At 47.6% G+C, this 16,979-nt stretch overlaps 1 protein-coding gene across 1 annotated transcript; it reads left to right on the top strand.

Annotated features, from left to right (window-relative positions):
- Positions 1–14,358: 14,358 nt before the first annotated feature.
- HOXA11 (homeobox A11) lies at positions 14,359–16,723 on the top strand (the record flags this gene model as incomplete). Its single annotated transcript, XM_080609872.1, has 2 exons — positions 14,359–15,038; positions 16,491–16,723. Exons 1-2 carry the CDS (start codon positions 14,384–14,386, stop codon positions 16,721–16,723), a joined length of 888 nt encoding a protein of 295 aa, XP_080465998.1. The 5' UTR covers positions 14,359–14,383.
- Positions 16,724–16,979: the final 256 nt, after the last annotated feature.

Below are 16,979 nucleotides of genomic sequence, written 5' to 3'. Positions count from 1 at the left end.
GAACATTGGCAATTCATTACAGTAGGAAAGAAGCCCAAACACTTCCTAGAAAAAAATCCAAGAACTTTTAACAGAAATACATTTTTTTCCCAGAAGTATTTTGATTTATATAATCTATATTTTGATCTGTAAGTAATTAGTCGTTTCTCCTTGTTTATTGTCTGTTATGAGGCCGCAGTAGAACGTTTAGGGATTCTTTTTACAGCACCTTTTAATCCAATCAGTTATTTCAACCAGCACATTATTTTGTTTTTATTCACTATAGGAAGCTATCTTGTAAATAAAAAAAAAAAAAATCAGCGCACTGTGAAAATGTACTTGTGCACCCTCTTTTTTTTTTTTTTTTTTTTAATATTTCTACTGAAAAATGAAAACCCAAGACGTGTAGACAGGTATAGTAGTATTAATACTGTTAATAAAATAGTCACTGTAATAAACCCTGACAGAAATACTCTTTATTTTTCCATACCTATGTGCATTTCATCAGAAAAAAAAATATAATGTATCTGTCTTATAATTGTAATACCGTTGTCTTCCATCACATAGCTTATGTTTATATGGTGGGCTCTTTTATTCTGGATGGTGTTTATCTGGGGGCTGGCACGCCTGATAAGCAGCGTTCCTAAACTATAAATATATCAGTAATGTTGAGCTGTGGTTTTGCAGGGGGGCTGGGGGCCAGGGGGAGCAAATGCAGGATGATACCAGCGCGGCGCTGCAGCCCTGGCCGGGAAATGGAGGCCAGTGGCTGGCCCTTGGGACAAGGGAAGCTGCCCAGCTCGGCGGTGCCTCGTCGGGAAGGTGTGGGGGGGCCTGCGTGGCGATGACGGGACGGGCAAGGCCTGAAACCTTGACCTTGAGGGAAAAACAGCCCATTTGTGACCTTGACTTTTGACAGCTACCCGCGCCGGAGGCATCTGCGGGCCGACAGCGCCACCTCGTGGCCACCGCCGTGCTGCGCCCGCACCTTGCCGCGCCCGCACAGCATCCTCCCCACCGGTGGGCGCGCACACTTGTGGGACCCGCATATCCTTGTGCGTAGAATACTCTTGAGCTTGCAAGGCAGAGCACGGAGCAAGTTGTGCTCTGCTCTCTCTGTCTTTCTAGTGGTGGCAGGACACCGGTGAGCCCTAGCCAGGCGTGAGGATCGGTGCTCAGCCAGTGCTCAGCGGGGGGATGAGGGTGGGTGCAGGGCGAGGAGCCGCCGGTGTCCGGCTGGTGCTGTGGGTGGCGGGAGAGTTCAGTCGGGCACAAAGAGATGTTTGCTTTCGCCGCCCGTCTCCTGCGGTGGTCTGCAGCTCTAATTAGAACTACTGGGGGGACCTTTACGGTGCATTTAGAGGGTATCAGATACCGCGCTCTCTGAGCTCTTCTAGCTTTACATTTGTGAAATTCAAAAGGAGCCACCTCGGCAGGGATCAGCTCTAAGCGCTTTCCGCCCCTCAGATCTGGCTGTAACGCTTTCGTGCAATAACTTACATGAAAAGTACCTGCGGGAGCGGGATCTGTTTTCCAGGAGGCTGGCGTGCCGGGGCTTTGCGCTCCATCCGTGCGGGTTTTTAATCTTCCTGCCGTGTGCGGGAGCCTTTTGGGGTACGCAGGGACCGCGGAGTGCTGTGGTTTTTCAAGCCGTGAAAACTCGCAGCTGCGAGGCGTGGGAATGTCGGCTGCATCGCTCCGGAGGCCGGACAGGAATATTCTGGGGGAGATTTTCCCCATCACGCTCTGAAAATAAGAGGGAAGAGGTATAGAAATGGCAGCTGGTTTCCAGGCCGTGCAGTTGAGCTGTGCATTGGGGTGACACCGTGTCCCTTCTAAGGTGACGGGGAATAGCCCTTTTTAACGAGGACGGTGACTGCCGCCGCCGGGTCGAGGAGCAACGGGCAAAAACCCACGGCACATCACCCGAGGGGGCGACATCCCATGTCTCGAAGGCAGGGCATTGGGATGCACACGGGCGAGGGGACCCGCGTGGGACCCCCCTCTCCCTCGGGGAGCCAGTAGCATCCACTACTCCCGCGGCCTGGGGCTTTCATCGGGGCTGATGCAGGCAGCAAGCGCCGCGCTGGGGTCGAGGCTACTGAAGCCGCCCGCAGCCTCTCTTCCCGGTTGCACCCTGCGCGGGGTCAGGGGCTAAAGACTGGCTCTGGCGGCCGGTCTCCCACCGGCTGTACCTAACGCCCGCGGGCAGATACCCGCCCGTTGTCTCGGCTGCAAGCACCGAACAGCCGCTTTTCCTCCGCCTCTTTGCAACTTTTTCTCCTGAAGGAGCTCAATTGCCTGGAGAAAGTCACTTGCGAATTACACTTGTTCTCTCTCCGAGTGAATAATTCTATTTATTCCGCTATATTTCGCAACCTGTATAATTATTGCATGAGACACGCCGCAAATTACATGTACTGCAGGTCGGAGATGGGGGAGATAGGCAGGATTCGAATCCTCCTTATCTTAGGCAGGATCTTCTATTTTCACACCATGCCCCAGAGCGATATGATTCAAGGGCTCCTTGAAAGAAACACACAACGAGAATATGGCCGACATTAGTAAAATAACAGGGGTTTGGGTTTTGTTGGGTTTTTTTTTCTTTAGTGGTAACTTTCAATCGGAGCTAGCCTTTGAAGAATGTTTTCATACTGAACTACCTACCGTTCAAATCTGCTAAACATTTCTAGACTGACCGTGGATTAGCAAATTAAAATTCTCACTACTGTTCAAATAGCTCTGCTGCATATATATTTCACAGGGTAAAAAGGGGAGCGTTTGACTCGCGATCGCTGGCAGGAGTAAGGTAACATTTTGGATCGGACCCCTGCTACCATGTAAATCAGCGTCGAGGCTCTCGCAGGCTTCAACGGGAGGAGCAGGTCGTGTTTCCCGGCCCTGCAACCGAGAGTCCCCGCCGGGGAAGAGGGATCGGACTGGCTGCGGAGCTCCGTCATCCCGCCGGGGTGTCTCTCCCGGACAATCGGGCTTGCGGCGGCTCCACTCAGGAGGCTCCACGCTCGGTCCCGCGGTGCCAGCGGCTCCTCTCGTACCCGCTGCCACCTCTTCGGGCCCGACTCGAGGCCGAGCTCGGAAAATGTCCCATGGGGGGCGAGTGGCTTGGTCAGGTGAGTAAAGGCCGGGAACTCCGGGAACCCAAGATGAGGGGACAGAGAGGAGAGGCTGTGCCCGGCGGAACCCTCCGCAACGCGGATTCAGAGCACCTAGACGGGTGTGTCTGAGGTTTTATGAGCCGCGAAAGATTCCCTGTGTGAGGGTCTTGAGTGGCCTGCCCGCCCTCGCATCGGTTTCATCGCATGTCTGGCGACCCACGGCTGCACACCGCGCCCCCATCCTTCCGTCCCTCGGCCGGGTCGGTGTAGTCTCGAAGCGTGGGGGAGAGCGGATGGGTAGGGGTGTGTGTGTGTGTGTGTGTGTGTTCGTGTTATTTATTACCTTCATTTACCGTCCAAAAGCTGTTGGCACATACATTTTCAAGTACAAATTGCTGTTGTATTGCATATTCCCCTCTCACCAATCTGCCGCCAGCGTCCTAAAATACATCCCTAATATGTTTTACAAGTAAATATATCACCAAAGAAAATAATTAAGCAACGTGATACATTACCTCACGAAGCCCGTCCCTGCACGCAGTTCAGGCAGAATTATTATTATATTCCCCGCGTTACCGAGAACGTATTTAAATGGTGGTGGTGAACTTACTGTGCCTGGCTCACTGTGCAGAGTTATATGTGCGAGGAGGTTTAGTTGCAGACATTAAAAAATAAATAAATAAAAATGCCTGAAGAAGGATTTGAAAAGAAAGCAAACACAAAATTAAAAACCAAAGCGTTCATAACCAAAGTAGGGTCTCTATTTTCTCCACTCCCCTGAAATTAAAATATTCAGTATATTAGGTATAATACTTAAGCAGGTGTGCCGAGGGACGCAAGGACAGAGGGGAAGAATTATTACTGCATATTGGGTTTACTTATTGAAACATTAATGTCAGAGCAGTATTTCATTCGCCGTGTAAAATGCAAAACATAATTAAAGAAAAAAAAAATAGCTCAGTTTCATTTCAAGTAATTCTTGCTGGATTCAACGATGTCTACTTTGATTCCCAGTGTCTGAGCATGTTAGTTCAAAATCACGTAATTCTAGGCGCTCTTGGTCCCTCAGATTTGAAATTCCCATGGGCAGACAGTGGCCTTTACTGCTCTGAGGCAGGCGGGCGGGTACAGCAAATGTTTTGTATTTTTTCCTACCAAGAGAATAATCCGGTATCTAATCTATCCCCTGTTCGAGCTCTTGGCAGTAGCAAAGGCGGTTTGCTATGGGAAATAAACCTTGACAGGAGCATATTTCTGAAAAGAGTAAGTAGAACTGCAAAGCTGTGTCTTTTTCTGCCTCCTTTTGCTCGAAAAGACTCCTGCTTAAAAACCCTCGGTAGGCGAGATGGCCTCAGCAGCAAACACAAAAAATATGGTGCTCAATATCGACATGCTCAGGAAAGAAAATCGCCCATAGCTTCCAGAGCAGAGCCCTGATTTTGTATGCCTCTGAACGAACGGGTAAGCATCTCGGCCTTTAGCCTATAAATTAGTTATTTCAAAAATAAAAAAATGGTTATGGCTTAAATAAAACCCCATTCCTGATGCATTTCAGCATTCTCCATGGGCAGCGTTAGCAATAAAATCAAGACAGCGTTTAATAAAAAAAAAAATATTGGCAGGCTCTAAAAGGCTGTTTGTTGCCATTCATAACTTGGAGATGTGTTTTAATGCACTTTAATGATGATTTGAAGAGACGGCTTTGCGCGTTCTCGGCCGCTAAAGGAGTCTAAAATAAGAGGGGGGGCCGAGACTGGGGTTGGCTTTTCCGCGTGGGGCGGCAGAGACGTGGGGCTGTGGGGGCCGGGCGGATGCGCCCCTACCGCGGGTGTTTTAACCACGCCGGGAGCCCTTCCCTGCCCCCCTGGTCCCCTCCTCCTTGAATGCAGTTGATTCATGAACTAGGGTACGAAATGCAAATGTTCATTAAGTCTTTCTTCCCTTCCTCCTCCCTCTATCCTCCCTCCCACCTCCGCACCCCCTTCCAAAAAAAAAAAAAAAAAAGAGAAAAAAAAATTTTTTTCTCTCTCTTTTTTTTTTTTTTTTTAACTCCAGTGAATAGCTTCAACATGGCGTGCTGAAAGGCAGAAGCTTTGCCCTTTCCTAGATCTGAACTGTGATTAAACATCCCCAAAGAGAGCATCTCTCTTCCTCCCACCGCTCCCCCCTCCCTCCCCTCCCTGTAGCGTAGAGGAAAGCGCCCTCTTCTACGTAGGAAAGGTCAAGTCCTACAACGCACAACCCACGGTCATTACTGTACGGTGACCCGGGGTGTACTGGGGAGGAATGGCCGGGTGTCCCGTGATCAAAAACACTGGGACTTTTTTTTTTCCTTTTTCTTTCTTTTTTCTTTTTTCTTTTTTTTTTTTTTTTTTCTTTTTTTCCACTCCTCCTCCTACGATGGGAATCCGTGGAATTAGACAGCATATTAGCCTCCTGCAATCACCTTGTGTGCAAATCGTCATCGGAAATCCTAGGGAACCAGGAGAGACAGAGAAAAAGAGGAAAAAAATAACTAGCAGTAATAATAGTAATTATACCAGAAATAATCGTCATTAGCCCGTGATATTGCTGCGTTTTGCCTGAAGCTGGCAGGAAGGACGATGTGCCCTAGTGGCTAGATTTCTCTTCGTCTAAAGACAGACCAACAACAACTAGAACAAAAAAAATTATATAAAGCCACAAATCAACAGCAACCCAAGTCACTGAGAGATCGTGAAGGAGTGTTTTGTGGACCGGGTATGTTTAATCTGTAAAGGAGGAAAGCCAAATAATATGCAGTCCTCATTGATCTGGAGGTCTACAGCCCAGCGCGGAATCCTAGCTGTCAGTCTCCGCGGGGATATATTTTTGCACAGGCAAGAGACTTCTGGATGCTGGGGTAAGATTTTCATGCTCTTCCTGGAAGTGGCTGAATGTTTCTCCTCTCCCCTTGGCTCGGTGGTGAATTAAGCAAACAAGCCAACACCAAACACCCACCCAGTCCTCCCGCAAAGCCGCTTGCATGACTGGAGCAAGGTCATTTGAAAGGCCTCTGTGGAGGGTTTCCCAGGCCCCCTCTCTCCCCCCAGTCCACCCCTTTACCTCCCCACCACGCTTCCTTTCTCCCACGGTGTAGGAGGCCGAAGTGCTTCTCCTTCGGAGACCAGCTTGGGCTAAGAAAGCCGAAGAGCCAGCTGAGAAGAGTAAGATTGCTTTTCCTAGCTTGGATGCTGGCTCCACCTTTCTCAGATGTGCTGCTTCCCATTCCAGCATAGGTAGAATGTAAAAAAGGCTCCTGGCAGGAAAGTGAACCAGAAGAAGCTGGGGTCAGAGCCCAAGATGTGGGCAGACTTGCAGATAGAGCTGCCGTTTGCTTAGCTTTGTGCTGCGCCGGGGTGTCTTGCAGATTTGGGTCTGGTTGCTTGGAAAAGTGACTCCCGGGTTTTAATTCTTTTTGGTTTATTGACATGTGTTTGCCTCTGAAATTATTTTTATCGTTCTAGAGACGGGGAGGAGGGTGGACGGCTATGTGTGGAAGAAAGCAGGGGAAGCATGTTGAACCTATCTGCTTTTCGTCGTTGTCTATATGTATCTAGAGAGGAAAGTGCCAGCCAGGAGGTATAATCTGCCAGTTTAAATTAATCTGAACTTCATTGTGATCACTTTGATTTAAACTGACCAAGAAAAGTGTTTTCATTTATTCCTGACCATATCAATCGGCCTCTCTAGTCGGCCTGGGAGAGGAGCAATGGAAGAGCAGGGTGTTTTAAGTCTGGTTTTAGCATTCGAGATACCCTGGGGTAGGCATAAAAGATGATGGATTTTAATACAAAGCAATCCTGAATGGGCGTTGTCTCAAGCTAGTGGTTGGTTTATGTTTAAATACTAGAAGGTTTGTAAAATGAAAATACCGTGCTGTACGGACACTTAGCAGGAAAGTAAAATCGAAAGAGAAAGGAGTAACCAACACACTGAGCCCGGTCTGATTAGGAGGTTTTGCCCGAATTCCCCCAGCCTCTACGGTGAGAACCTGCCGTGTTGATGCCCCCCCATTTCTGTAAGGAGTGATATTAGTATCGGTCTTTGTTGGAAAGTCGGGAAAGGGGAAATAAGTGGGACCGTGAGCAGGTTTCCACCCCGGCATAGGCAAGAGCAGCCATATTAGGCTTAGGGGAAGTGCTATTTTTATGGGTATCTTTGGGTGACATAGGACAGAACGAACAATAAGGGGTCCTTATAGAGCTGGCTGAGCTATACGGAGGTATGCAATCACATCCTCAGCTGCAGTGCGGATTTTAAGCTCGTGTTAGACAAATAGCTTCCTATAAAGGTTACACAAATACAGGTACCTTCATTGTAATGCAATTCTGAGAGTCCATCAAAATATGAAGTTGGGGCTTTGAAGTCGTTGATTTGACAGCCCCAGTATAGTGATACTTCCTGTACCCGCCCCCTAAAACTATCCCTGATGAAGAAATGCCTTTACTTCAGTGGGTTTCACGATATATGAGTGAGGTTCCCCTAAAAAGTTAGCGGTATGGTACAGTAAAATCTGATTTGTTTCTTGGCGAGTTGGGAAGGAAGGAAGGAAGGAAGGAAGGAAGGAAGGAAGGAAGGAAGGAAGGAAGGAAGGAAGGAAGGAAGGAAGGAAGGAAGGAAGGAAGGAAGGAAGGAAGGAAGGAAGGAAGGAAGGAAGGAAGGAAGGAAGGAAGGAAGGAAGGAAGGAAGGAAGGAAGGAAGGAAGGAAGGAAGGAAAGAAGAGAAAGAAAGAAGGAAGAGAAATAAAGAAGGAAGAGAAAGAAAGAAGGAAGAGAAAGAAAGAGAGAAAGAGAGAAAGAGAGAAAGAGAGAGAAAGAGAGAAAGAGAGAAAGAGAGAAAGAGAGAAAGAGAGAAAGGGAGAAAGAAAGAGAGAAAGAAAGAGAGAAAGAAAGAAAGAAAGAAAGAAAGAAAGAAAGACCTTTATAAATCATTGTTAAAATTCAATGTGGATTAGAGAGAACCCTATATCCTATAAAATTCAACTTAGCTTAGAATCCAAGTCGATTACTTTGACTTGAATTTCTGTGGCAAAGTGTGGATCTTGGCATAGCAGGAACAGTTTATCTATGACAAGCTTGTCTTGGCATTAAGACATTTCACTTTGTGTAGCTTTCTGCTCTTGATCGAGGGGGCACGTTATATATCTCGTAACTCTGGTGTGTTGTTTGCATCTTGAATTTGTAGGGGGGAAAAAAACCTCGTTTGTCCGAGGCAACGCAGTAGTACTTTTTTTCCCCCTCTCATTGAATATATTTCCTGGATTAACAAATCTAAGGTCAAGTTCAAGGCACCAGTTGTAGCAATACTTTTAAATCTAAGTGGACATTGGAATGTTTTGGCGGCCTTTTTTTTTTTTTTTTTTTCCCTACGGTGGAGGGTAAAGCAGCATTCCGAGCTGCGGGCGAACTTTGCGTGGGAACATTGCTTGAAATGTGGCCGTCCGTAGGGCTAACCGTGTCATTTAATAGCACCGCACTTTCGAGGGATTTCGGGGGATGCTCCCTAAACCGCTTTGATGAATTCCACATAAAGATACATTGGCTCGAAAGGAGACTGCTACCTGCTTCCTACAAACGGCGCTAAAGACTTGGGGTTTTGTGTGTCTGGGTTGGAGTCTCTGGGAAGTGCCTGCTTTGCTGTACCGGCGGATTATACCCAGGGAAATTTGCTTTCGCGCTCTCTTTAAGTCCGCCGCTTGGTCTAGACACCCCTCTCCCGCAGCTTAGTTTTGCCGAAGTCTTTTGCACCTGTATGTGGAGAGACGGTGTGTGTGTGAAATGGATGACTGGATGTGAGTATTCGTGTGTCGGGAAGGTCTCGCAGACCGTTGAAGGGTGAAAAAAAAAAGAGACATTTATGGTAGCACCGTCAGTCAACCGATTTCTGATATACTTTGCCGTCTGAGAAAATATATCCTCATATCCCCCTTGTCGCCAAAACTGCCTCCATTCTCTTTCACGAGCAAGCTACTAAATATAAAATATTCCAGATATAAAACAAACCGAATTTTAGAGGGGTTCAACTCCCCGGAGTGTGGGCAGGCAGGCTAGAAGACCCGGGGGCGGGGGGGGGGGGGAAGAGGGCTCTGCGAAAGACTCCCCGCGCTTGGGAAGGCGCCGGGAGTCTGTCACAACAGCCAGTTTGGCTGCAAAAGGGCAGGAAAATAGTAGTCGAAAAAGGGAGTTTATCCCTCTGGAAGAAGCTTCGTGTCTTGAAAGAAAGAAAAAAAAAAAAAAAGATCCCTCGGTATTTTGCCTTGCTGCAGCTGTCGGAGTCAGGGTCTGCCTTTAGATAGAGCCCTCGAATGTACAAGGGATGCAAAATAGCCGGGTTGGTCGCCAGCGATGGTAGATCTCTATAGGTCTGCAGCCGTCTAATCCTAATAGGCGGACTAAACGTGAGGGTTGAGAAGAGGTAAAAAACAGCCACTCTCAGAAGCTTTTCCATCTCAGCGACTTAAAAAGACACAGGGGGTGATGGAGGAAAGGATTTCGGAATCGATACTAAAAATCAATCTAAAATATTCTCCGGCCAGATGACCGCAGCCTTTTGAGATGTTCAAGCCTCTGAAACAATATAACGCGATTAAATACAACAAAAAGAGTCAGAATAACCTTGACTTGAATCGTGTGTACATCCGCCCTTTCTCTTTAGACGTATTTTGCAGTTCCCTAGAAAAATCACAACCGTACCGCTTCAGGTTTTGGACGACAAATATTCTATCCCATACTACATAACGGGGCTTCCATCTCGCGGATTAAAAAAATTACCTATTATTTAAATTATTATAAACATTTTGGCTAAATATTGAAACACACTCCTATTGCAGTGTTACGGGAACATATTTAGTTAAAAAAAAAAAAAAAAGAAAAAGAAAAAGAAAGAAAGAGAAAGAAAACCAAAGACTACGTATAGCTCCTTTCCATAACGGACAAAAAGGCAAACAGAAAAGAAGAAATAACAGTATAGAAATTCTAAGCCCTAAACATTTCAAATCCAAACAATAAACACTTTTTTTTCTTCTTCTTCTTCTTTATTTTTTTTCCCTGAAGCTGCATTTCTGGTCAATTTTGCGAAGAATTATTGCCTTATGGCCTTATTTTCATTGGAAAAGTTGGGAGGGGTTTGCCCTTTTCGTTGGCAATAAGGTTGCTAATTCTCTAATACTGTTTTTTTCTAATAAGCCTTTGTAGATTGTATTCAACCCCTAGGTTTACCGAATACTGTCCTAATTCCTGAGACATTTTCTCCTGCTCGAGCAGAAACACCCCTCAGCCTTCCCAGGAGAGAGGAGTAGCAACGATTGAAGCCAGCCATCGTGTAATATTTTAATTAGTTACTCTTGACGCAAATTCCTTTCAGCACACGTCTCTCCTGTTAATTATAAGCACCCACCCTATTGGCAAGGTAAATGGCCGGCTTCAATTTTTTTTTTTTCCCCCAAGCAAAACCCTGTACAAAAAGACCACAATTTAAATACTTTAGAACTTGACCTCTTGGAGACTAGCGGTAGTAACATAAACAGTCCCCTTCGCACGCCATCTGTATATATAAAAGCTGGCTATCGAGGCGTCCTAGCTCTGTTTATATTCCTCCAAAGAGGAGATGTAGCTTTTTTTCCTTTGCTTTGTTTAGCTTAGCTATGGGTAAATGTGCTCACAGTCTCTCCACCTCTTGGCCACGCTTCTCCTTTGCAAAAACGTCCTGCAGCAGAGCTCCCAAATTCAGAGCGGTTTTACCCTCTCTAATCCTGCCGAAATACATGGAAAGGCGTAACGAATGCATTTTGCTTCTCCAAACGAAATGCTTGACTTTGTTTATGTTCTTTTCAGTGAGGTTAGCGAGGGGAAGGCTCGGTTTTCCCTCTTCCTCAACGCGGAAGTCCCAATTACTGTATTAAAAGAGCAATTCAACATTAGACTAAATAATCAACATTGATAATTGTGCTGAACACAGCAACTTAACAGCAGGCTCCCTGCAATTACCCGCACTTTCCGGGACTTTAAGCGTACATTATCTCTGTTTCACTTAACAGCAAATAAAGCAGAGAACAGCCTGTGCCTTGGGTGTCTACTCACTCCCAGACAAGCTGCACCTCTCATAGTCTTCCCCCTCACCCTCCCCGCTTACCCTGCATGCGGAGCCCAGAAGCATTTTGGGGTCCCCTTGCATTGCTAAAGGGCTGGGATAAATAAGCTGCTAGGTTTGGGAAGGGGGTGTGGGAGGCGAGGGGATACACACACACAACTCGAGCGATGCAAAAGTAGGCATCAGGGCTGCATCTGTGCATGCTGTACAAGCACACATATGCCCAGACACACGCGCACACCCACACGCACACACACGCCTATTCGCAGTTGCATTCTCGCCCTTCTTGCCTTAATTTCCTTTTGTTTCCCAGAGGCAGCCCCGACCTCTGGCACGGCAGAGCCTCGCACGGCTCCGCAGCCCCGGCCGCCGAAAGGAGTGAGGACAAGCCCCATACAAACCTGTGCCAGCTCCGCTCCTCACTTCTAGCCCAAAGGTTTGAAATTTATTGAAATGCAAGAAGGGGGGGGTGGGAGGCTTCAGTGAGCCCGAGGATGTGGCGTCCCGCGATTAAGCGCTGGGCAGCTCTGTCATGTCTGCTCTCACACAAGCTGAAGTTGACTGCCAAAGTGCTATAAAACCGCAGGTCAGTCTAGAACTGTTTTCGGTTCTCCTAGACGCGCCGTATTCAATTATAGCCTTAAAAGCCCTAATACAAGTGCAAGAATTTGTTTGCCATCACACAGAGGCGGGGCGAGGCTCTGCAGTGGTGGTGCCTTTGTTATCTCAAAGTCACTGAAATCCTTATACATTCCTTTTTGTTGGAAGGAAGGGGTGTCTGAGTGTGAGCAGGCTGTGGGGAGAGGGGTTTCATCTACGGAATTGAAGGGTGGTGGCACACAGGGAAAGGAAACAGCGCTCGGATACCAAAAGAGGGCTTCCGACCCCCCAGTCCCACCCCACACCCCCATCCCCCTTCAGAAGTGGAAAGTATAACATTAAGGAAAAAGCCAACCAGAGCTCTTGCACAACGCCTCCCCCGTCCCCAAATTGAAAAAACAAAAAAAAAAAAAGGGAAAAAAAAAACAAAAAGAGAGGGAGAGGGAAACCCCCAAAAGCTTTTACAGTCCTTAAACGACGCTGCAGTCTTCTGCTGGCGGTTTTGACAACGCGCAATCTCTTTCCATCCACTTTCTAGCAAATATGTCAAGCTGTAAGATTAATTCATTAATTTCAAGTTCAGCTTGCAGATATGTAGTAAGCGTAAGAAGTTCTTGCAGCAAACCAAAAGAAAGAGTTCATCACAGGGATACGTCCAGAGCATTTGATTTGTGAACGGTAACCCTTGTAAAATAAGAAAAAGGCATATAAACATGAATGCTAATAAATTAGTTTACTCCACTGCAAAGTAATTACTTGATAATACTGAATTTACAGCTTGAATTCAAACGCAATAGTTAACTGTAATGTGGGGAAAATACATAATGAGAATTTTTTCTCTGTGCACAACATGATTAGATTTGTTATTGAGTCAGTTACGATAAGCTAAGCAATAAATAAACAAATCGATGTTGACATTTAAATACCGAAGATCTCCAGAATTTACTGGAGAACTTTCTCCGGATATATAAATACTTCCACAGCACTGCAGAGGAAGAGGGGGGAAAATCCAAATATTCCTTTCCCTAACGTTTTCGTTTCCCTTCCATTAGCCTCCAAATCCACGGGGGCATGGATCTTGAGCTACGTCTGATTCCTAAGAGCACCGACTTAACAATAGCCTTTTGCCGTTCTGTTTTCCTATTTTGATGAAATCCAGCCGGAACCCAAATATTTTGTTCTGCAATCGAGCATCAGAATAGCAAAAAAATATTTTCTCGGAGAGCCTAGGGATGTCCATGCCTCAAAAGGTGCTGTATTCTTTGGCGTATTTCTCTGTTTTCTTTGGCTCTGCTCTTTCTGTGGTGTGTGCATTTTTATTGGCAGAGAAGTACTTTTTAGTCTCTGCCCTGTTCAATCCGCTTTCTATATCATCCCTTTCATGCAACAATAGTAAAAGTTTAACCACGATTTTAAAATAGGTCTCCCTGGGTCTCAGCCTTCAGCGATAGTACGAAGCAAAAAGGAAAGTATGTCGGTACGGCAAGTTTGTTCCTAGGGGTTAACAGTATGTCAAATAATTTTAACTAGGCTTCTGGCAATTAAGCTCTGCGTATTTGTCAAGCTAAGGCAGCCCAATCTCCACTGGTTTTCCAAGTATTTGGCGGCAGCGTTGAGGAGAAGAGATCAGCAAACACTCTTTAGCTCCGTGGTCTGCAATTTAAAGGGCTTTCTGGCGTTGCGAATGAGGCAAGGGACTGTTTGGAGGGGGTGAGGAGGGCCAACCTGCGTCCTGGGAACCCGACATTGTTAACTACCTCCAGCAAAGCTTGACTGAAGCCGCGCGGGGTATTTGAGGTTAATATGTAAGTAAGGGAAGGAAGACACTAAGCGCTTCGGAAGTGAACATGAATGCAAGCATGTAATCTATTCACCATGAAAATCAGTACAGACTTGACCCTGGCGCATTCTTCCTAGTTTCAAGAAAAACCCTGCGGGGCGAGGGCTTCATTCTTTTTTTTTTTTTTTTTTTTTTTTTTTGAGGGGTGAGAACTCCAACCGAACTAAACTAAACCGGTAAAAAAAAAACCGGGGTGGGGGGAAATAAGCCCCCGGTCTGTTCCTTGAGGAGCGTTTCCCGCTCGGCAGCAGCTCTCCAGCAGGAGACATGTCTGGATCTCTGCCGTGCCCTCTACTCGGAGCCTGCCGTCCGTCTGCAGAACTCCCCAGCCCGCACACGGCCAGCGGGAAGGTCTCACCCTGCCCGGGGGGGACCGCTAAGGCTGTGCCCCAGCGCCAGCGGGCGGCTCGGTCCGGGCGGCCCGGTCCGGGACTGCGGCAGTGGCCCGGTGAGTCCGTGTCCGCCGGGGCTGCCCCCCCGTGCTCGGCTCTCCCCTGGGCGCCGGCGACGAGCTGTTGCTTCCCCCCGCGCGGGCCACAAAGGGAGCGGGGCCCGGACCCGCCGCTCGTCAATGTCAACGTCGGGCCACGTGACCGCACCTCCCTGCCGCCGCCGGGGAGAGCTTTCCACGTCAGCTTACGTCTCCCCATCTCTTACTTCACGGATCTGCTTCAAAGAGGCAGCTGCGTTAGAGAATCATGTTAAGCTCAGCTAATGCGGAGAAGCCGAGGTAGCCCTAATGATGGATTTTGATGAGCGTGTTCCTTGTTCCTCTAACATGTATTTGCCAAGTTGTACTTACTACGTCTCGGGTCCTGATTTTTCCAGCCTCCCTTCTTTTTTGCCCCAGACCCCGTCTTCTCGCCCTATGACATACTCCTACTCCTCCAACTTACCCCAGGTCCAACCTGTGAGAGAAGTTACCTTCAGGGAATATGCCATTGATCCCTCCAGTAAGTGGCACCCCAGGAACAATCTGCCCCACTGCTACTCCGCAGAGGAGATCATGCACAGAGACTGCCTGCCTGCCACCAACACTGCTAGCATGGGCGAGATGTTCGGCAAAAACACAGCTAACGTCTACCACCCCAGCAGCAACGTTTCCTCCAATTTCTATAGCACAGTGGGCAGGAACGGGGTCCTGCCCCAGGCTTTCGACCAGTTTTTCGAGACGGCTTATGGCACGGCGGAAAACCTGGCCTCGGCGGACTACCCAGTAGACAAGAGTGGCGAGAAGGCGCCCGCGGCCGCTGGGGCGGCGGCGGCAACTTCAAGTTCGGAGGGCGGCTGCGGCAGGGCGGCGGCGGCGGCGAAGGAGAGACAGAGGCGGCCGGAGAGCAGCAGCAGCCCGGAGTCATCTTCCGGCAACAATGAGGAGAAATCCGGCAGCTCCAGTACGTATAAAGGCAGCGCCCGAGCACTTTTAGGAAAGGCAGCTTGAAATCTAGCGCACCGCCGCTGTTAAATTTTTATATGCTGTTTTATAAGCATATAAGGTTTATGAAGGGCCTTTAGATTTCCCCCAACAAAACTTTGTTATAAAAGGCGAGATCACGTGTTTAGTGCTGAAATTGGCCGTGAAATACCCACCGGGCAATGGATGCCTTAAAAAAAAAATTTTCTCTCTCTTTCCTTTTTTTTTTTTTTTAATAATAATAAAAAAGAGCTCTGTGGTCAGCTCTCGAAAATATAATAACGTCCGTTCGGTGCCTGTAAATTCGGAAAAAAAAAAAGAAAAGAGGAGATCCCGACTCCTTTGATATCAATGTAATCCAGTGATTTTATAAAAGCCATGTGTTGCACCAGAAGTCTAGTTAGGAGCTGAATTCAAAGCCTTAGCCGTTTTAACGATTGCACTAGAATAGCGTTTAACAGATAAAGTAGCCGCCTGAACTGCAGCAATATATTAAAAGAAACAAATTAACCTAAAGCTGGCCTTTTTGTCTAAAGGAAGCCATTTTACTAAAGCACTGTGGCAATTATGTGTTGCCTTCTGTCCAACAGTTTGTTACTTACAATTGTTATTCAATCTGTCAAAGTCTGATTTTTTTATGTGGGCTTTTTAAAAGGCAAAGCCAGTATACGGCTCGGGGGAAAAAAATACCTCGACAATGAACTGTACCAGAAAAGGAAGTTTTCAAACGGATAGGAGCTACGTTTAGCGTAAAGAGCTCCTGAACCCTGAAACCTTTTATATTCTGCTTAATGAACTTTAAAACCGTAATGACTAATCTAGAGGAGAATACATCGGTGTTGCGGAGAGCATGCTTGAAAATAGCCGGCTAGGGGAGAATGACGCGCCTTGGCCCTGGGCTCAGGGCTTTTTTCCTCTGCTGGGGATTAACCTAGGGAAGGAGAGAGAGATCCGAGCTGGTATAGGCTCGAAGAGGGCTGGGCGCGGGGTTCCCCTGCCCGCTGCCGCCCTGCCCGCTGCAGGCAGCCAGGTGACGGCTGCTCCCTGTGCAGCTCCGTGTGCACGGCGCCCGGTGAAGTAGTCTACAAAGGCTTCCCTCCAGGTCGTGAAACCCGCAGGAACCCCCCGCCATCAGCCCTTCCTCCGGCCGCCCGCCTCGCCAAGGCAGTGAGGCCGGATCCCTGCTTCCCGTTGGGGCTTTCGCCCTGCCCGAGACCCAGGGCCGAGGCTGGTCTCGGCCTGTCCCGCTCCCCGGCTGCCCGCAACGGCCAAGGCGTGGGGCTGGCGCCCAGCCCCGGACCTGACATCGCCGGCCCTGGAGTGGGCAGAACGCGTCTTTTCCCTGTTAATGTGTTTTTTTGGACTGTGTCCCCCCCACCTCTCCTCAGCCCCCGCAAGGTCTCAAACGCTTCTGCCTTTTTTCGCTCCACAGGTGGACAACGTACCCGTAAAAAGAGATGCCCATATACCAAGTATCAGATTAGGGAGTTAGAAAGGGAATTCTTCTTCAGTGTCTACATAAACAAAGAGAAACGCCTCCAGCTCTCCCGAATGCTCAATCTGACCGACCGCCAAGTGAAAATATGGTTTCAAAATAGAAGAATGAAAGAAAAAAAAATTAACAGGGACCGATTACAATATTACTCAGCTAATCCACTACTTTAAAACTCATAGCGTTTTTCAAGACGAGATTAAATTCAGATTTCGCCCTTGACAAGGTCAAGCCACGGGGTTACATGGAGGAAGAAGGTGTGTATCTGACGGGACTAGAAGAATCCAAGGTTTTACATACATGTAAATCTACTCTGGAACTTCAATGGTGATTTTATATATATCGGTATATTTACATATCAACTGGAATCGATTTGATTTTGACACACATGGCACCCATTTCGGAACGGGCACGTCACCTTTGAGAGCA

Source organism: Psittacula echo (assembly GCF_963264785.1).
Source record: "Psittacula echo genome assembly, chromosome: 2".
Taxonomy (NCBI): Eukaryota; Metazoa; Chordata; class Aves; order Psittaciformes; family Psittacidae; genus Psittacula; species Psittacula echo.
Note: the sequence above shows the minus strand (reverse complement) of the source record. Positions and strands in the feature narration are given on the sequence as shown.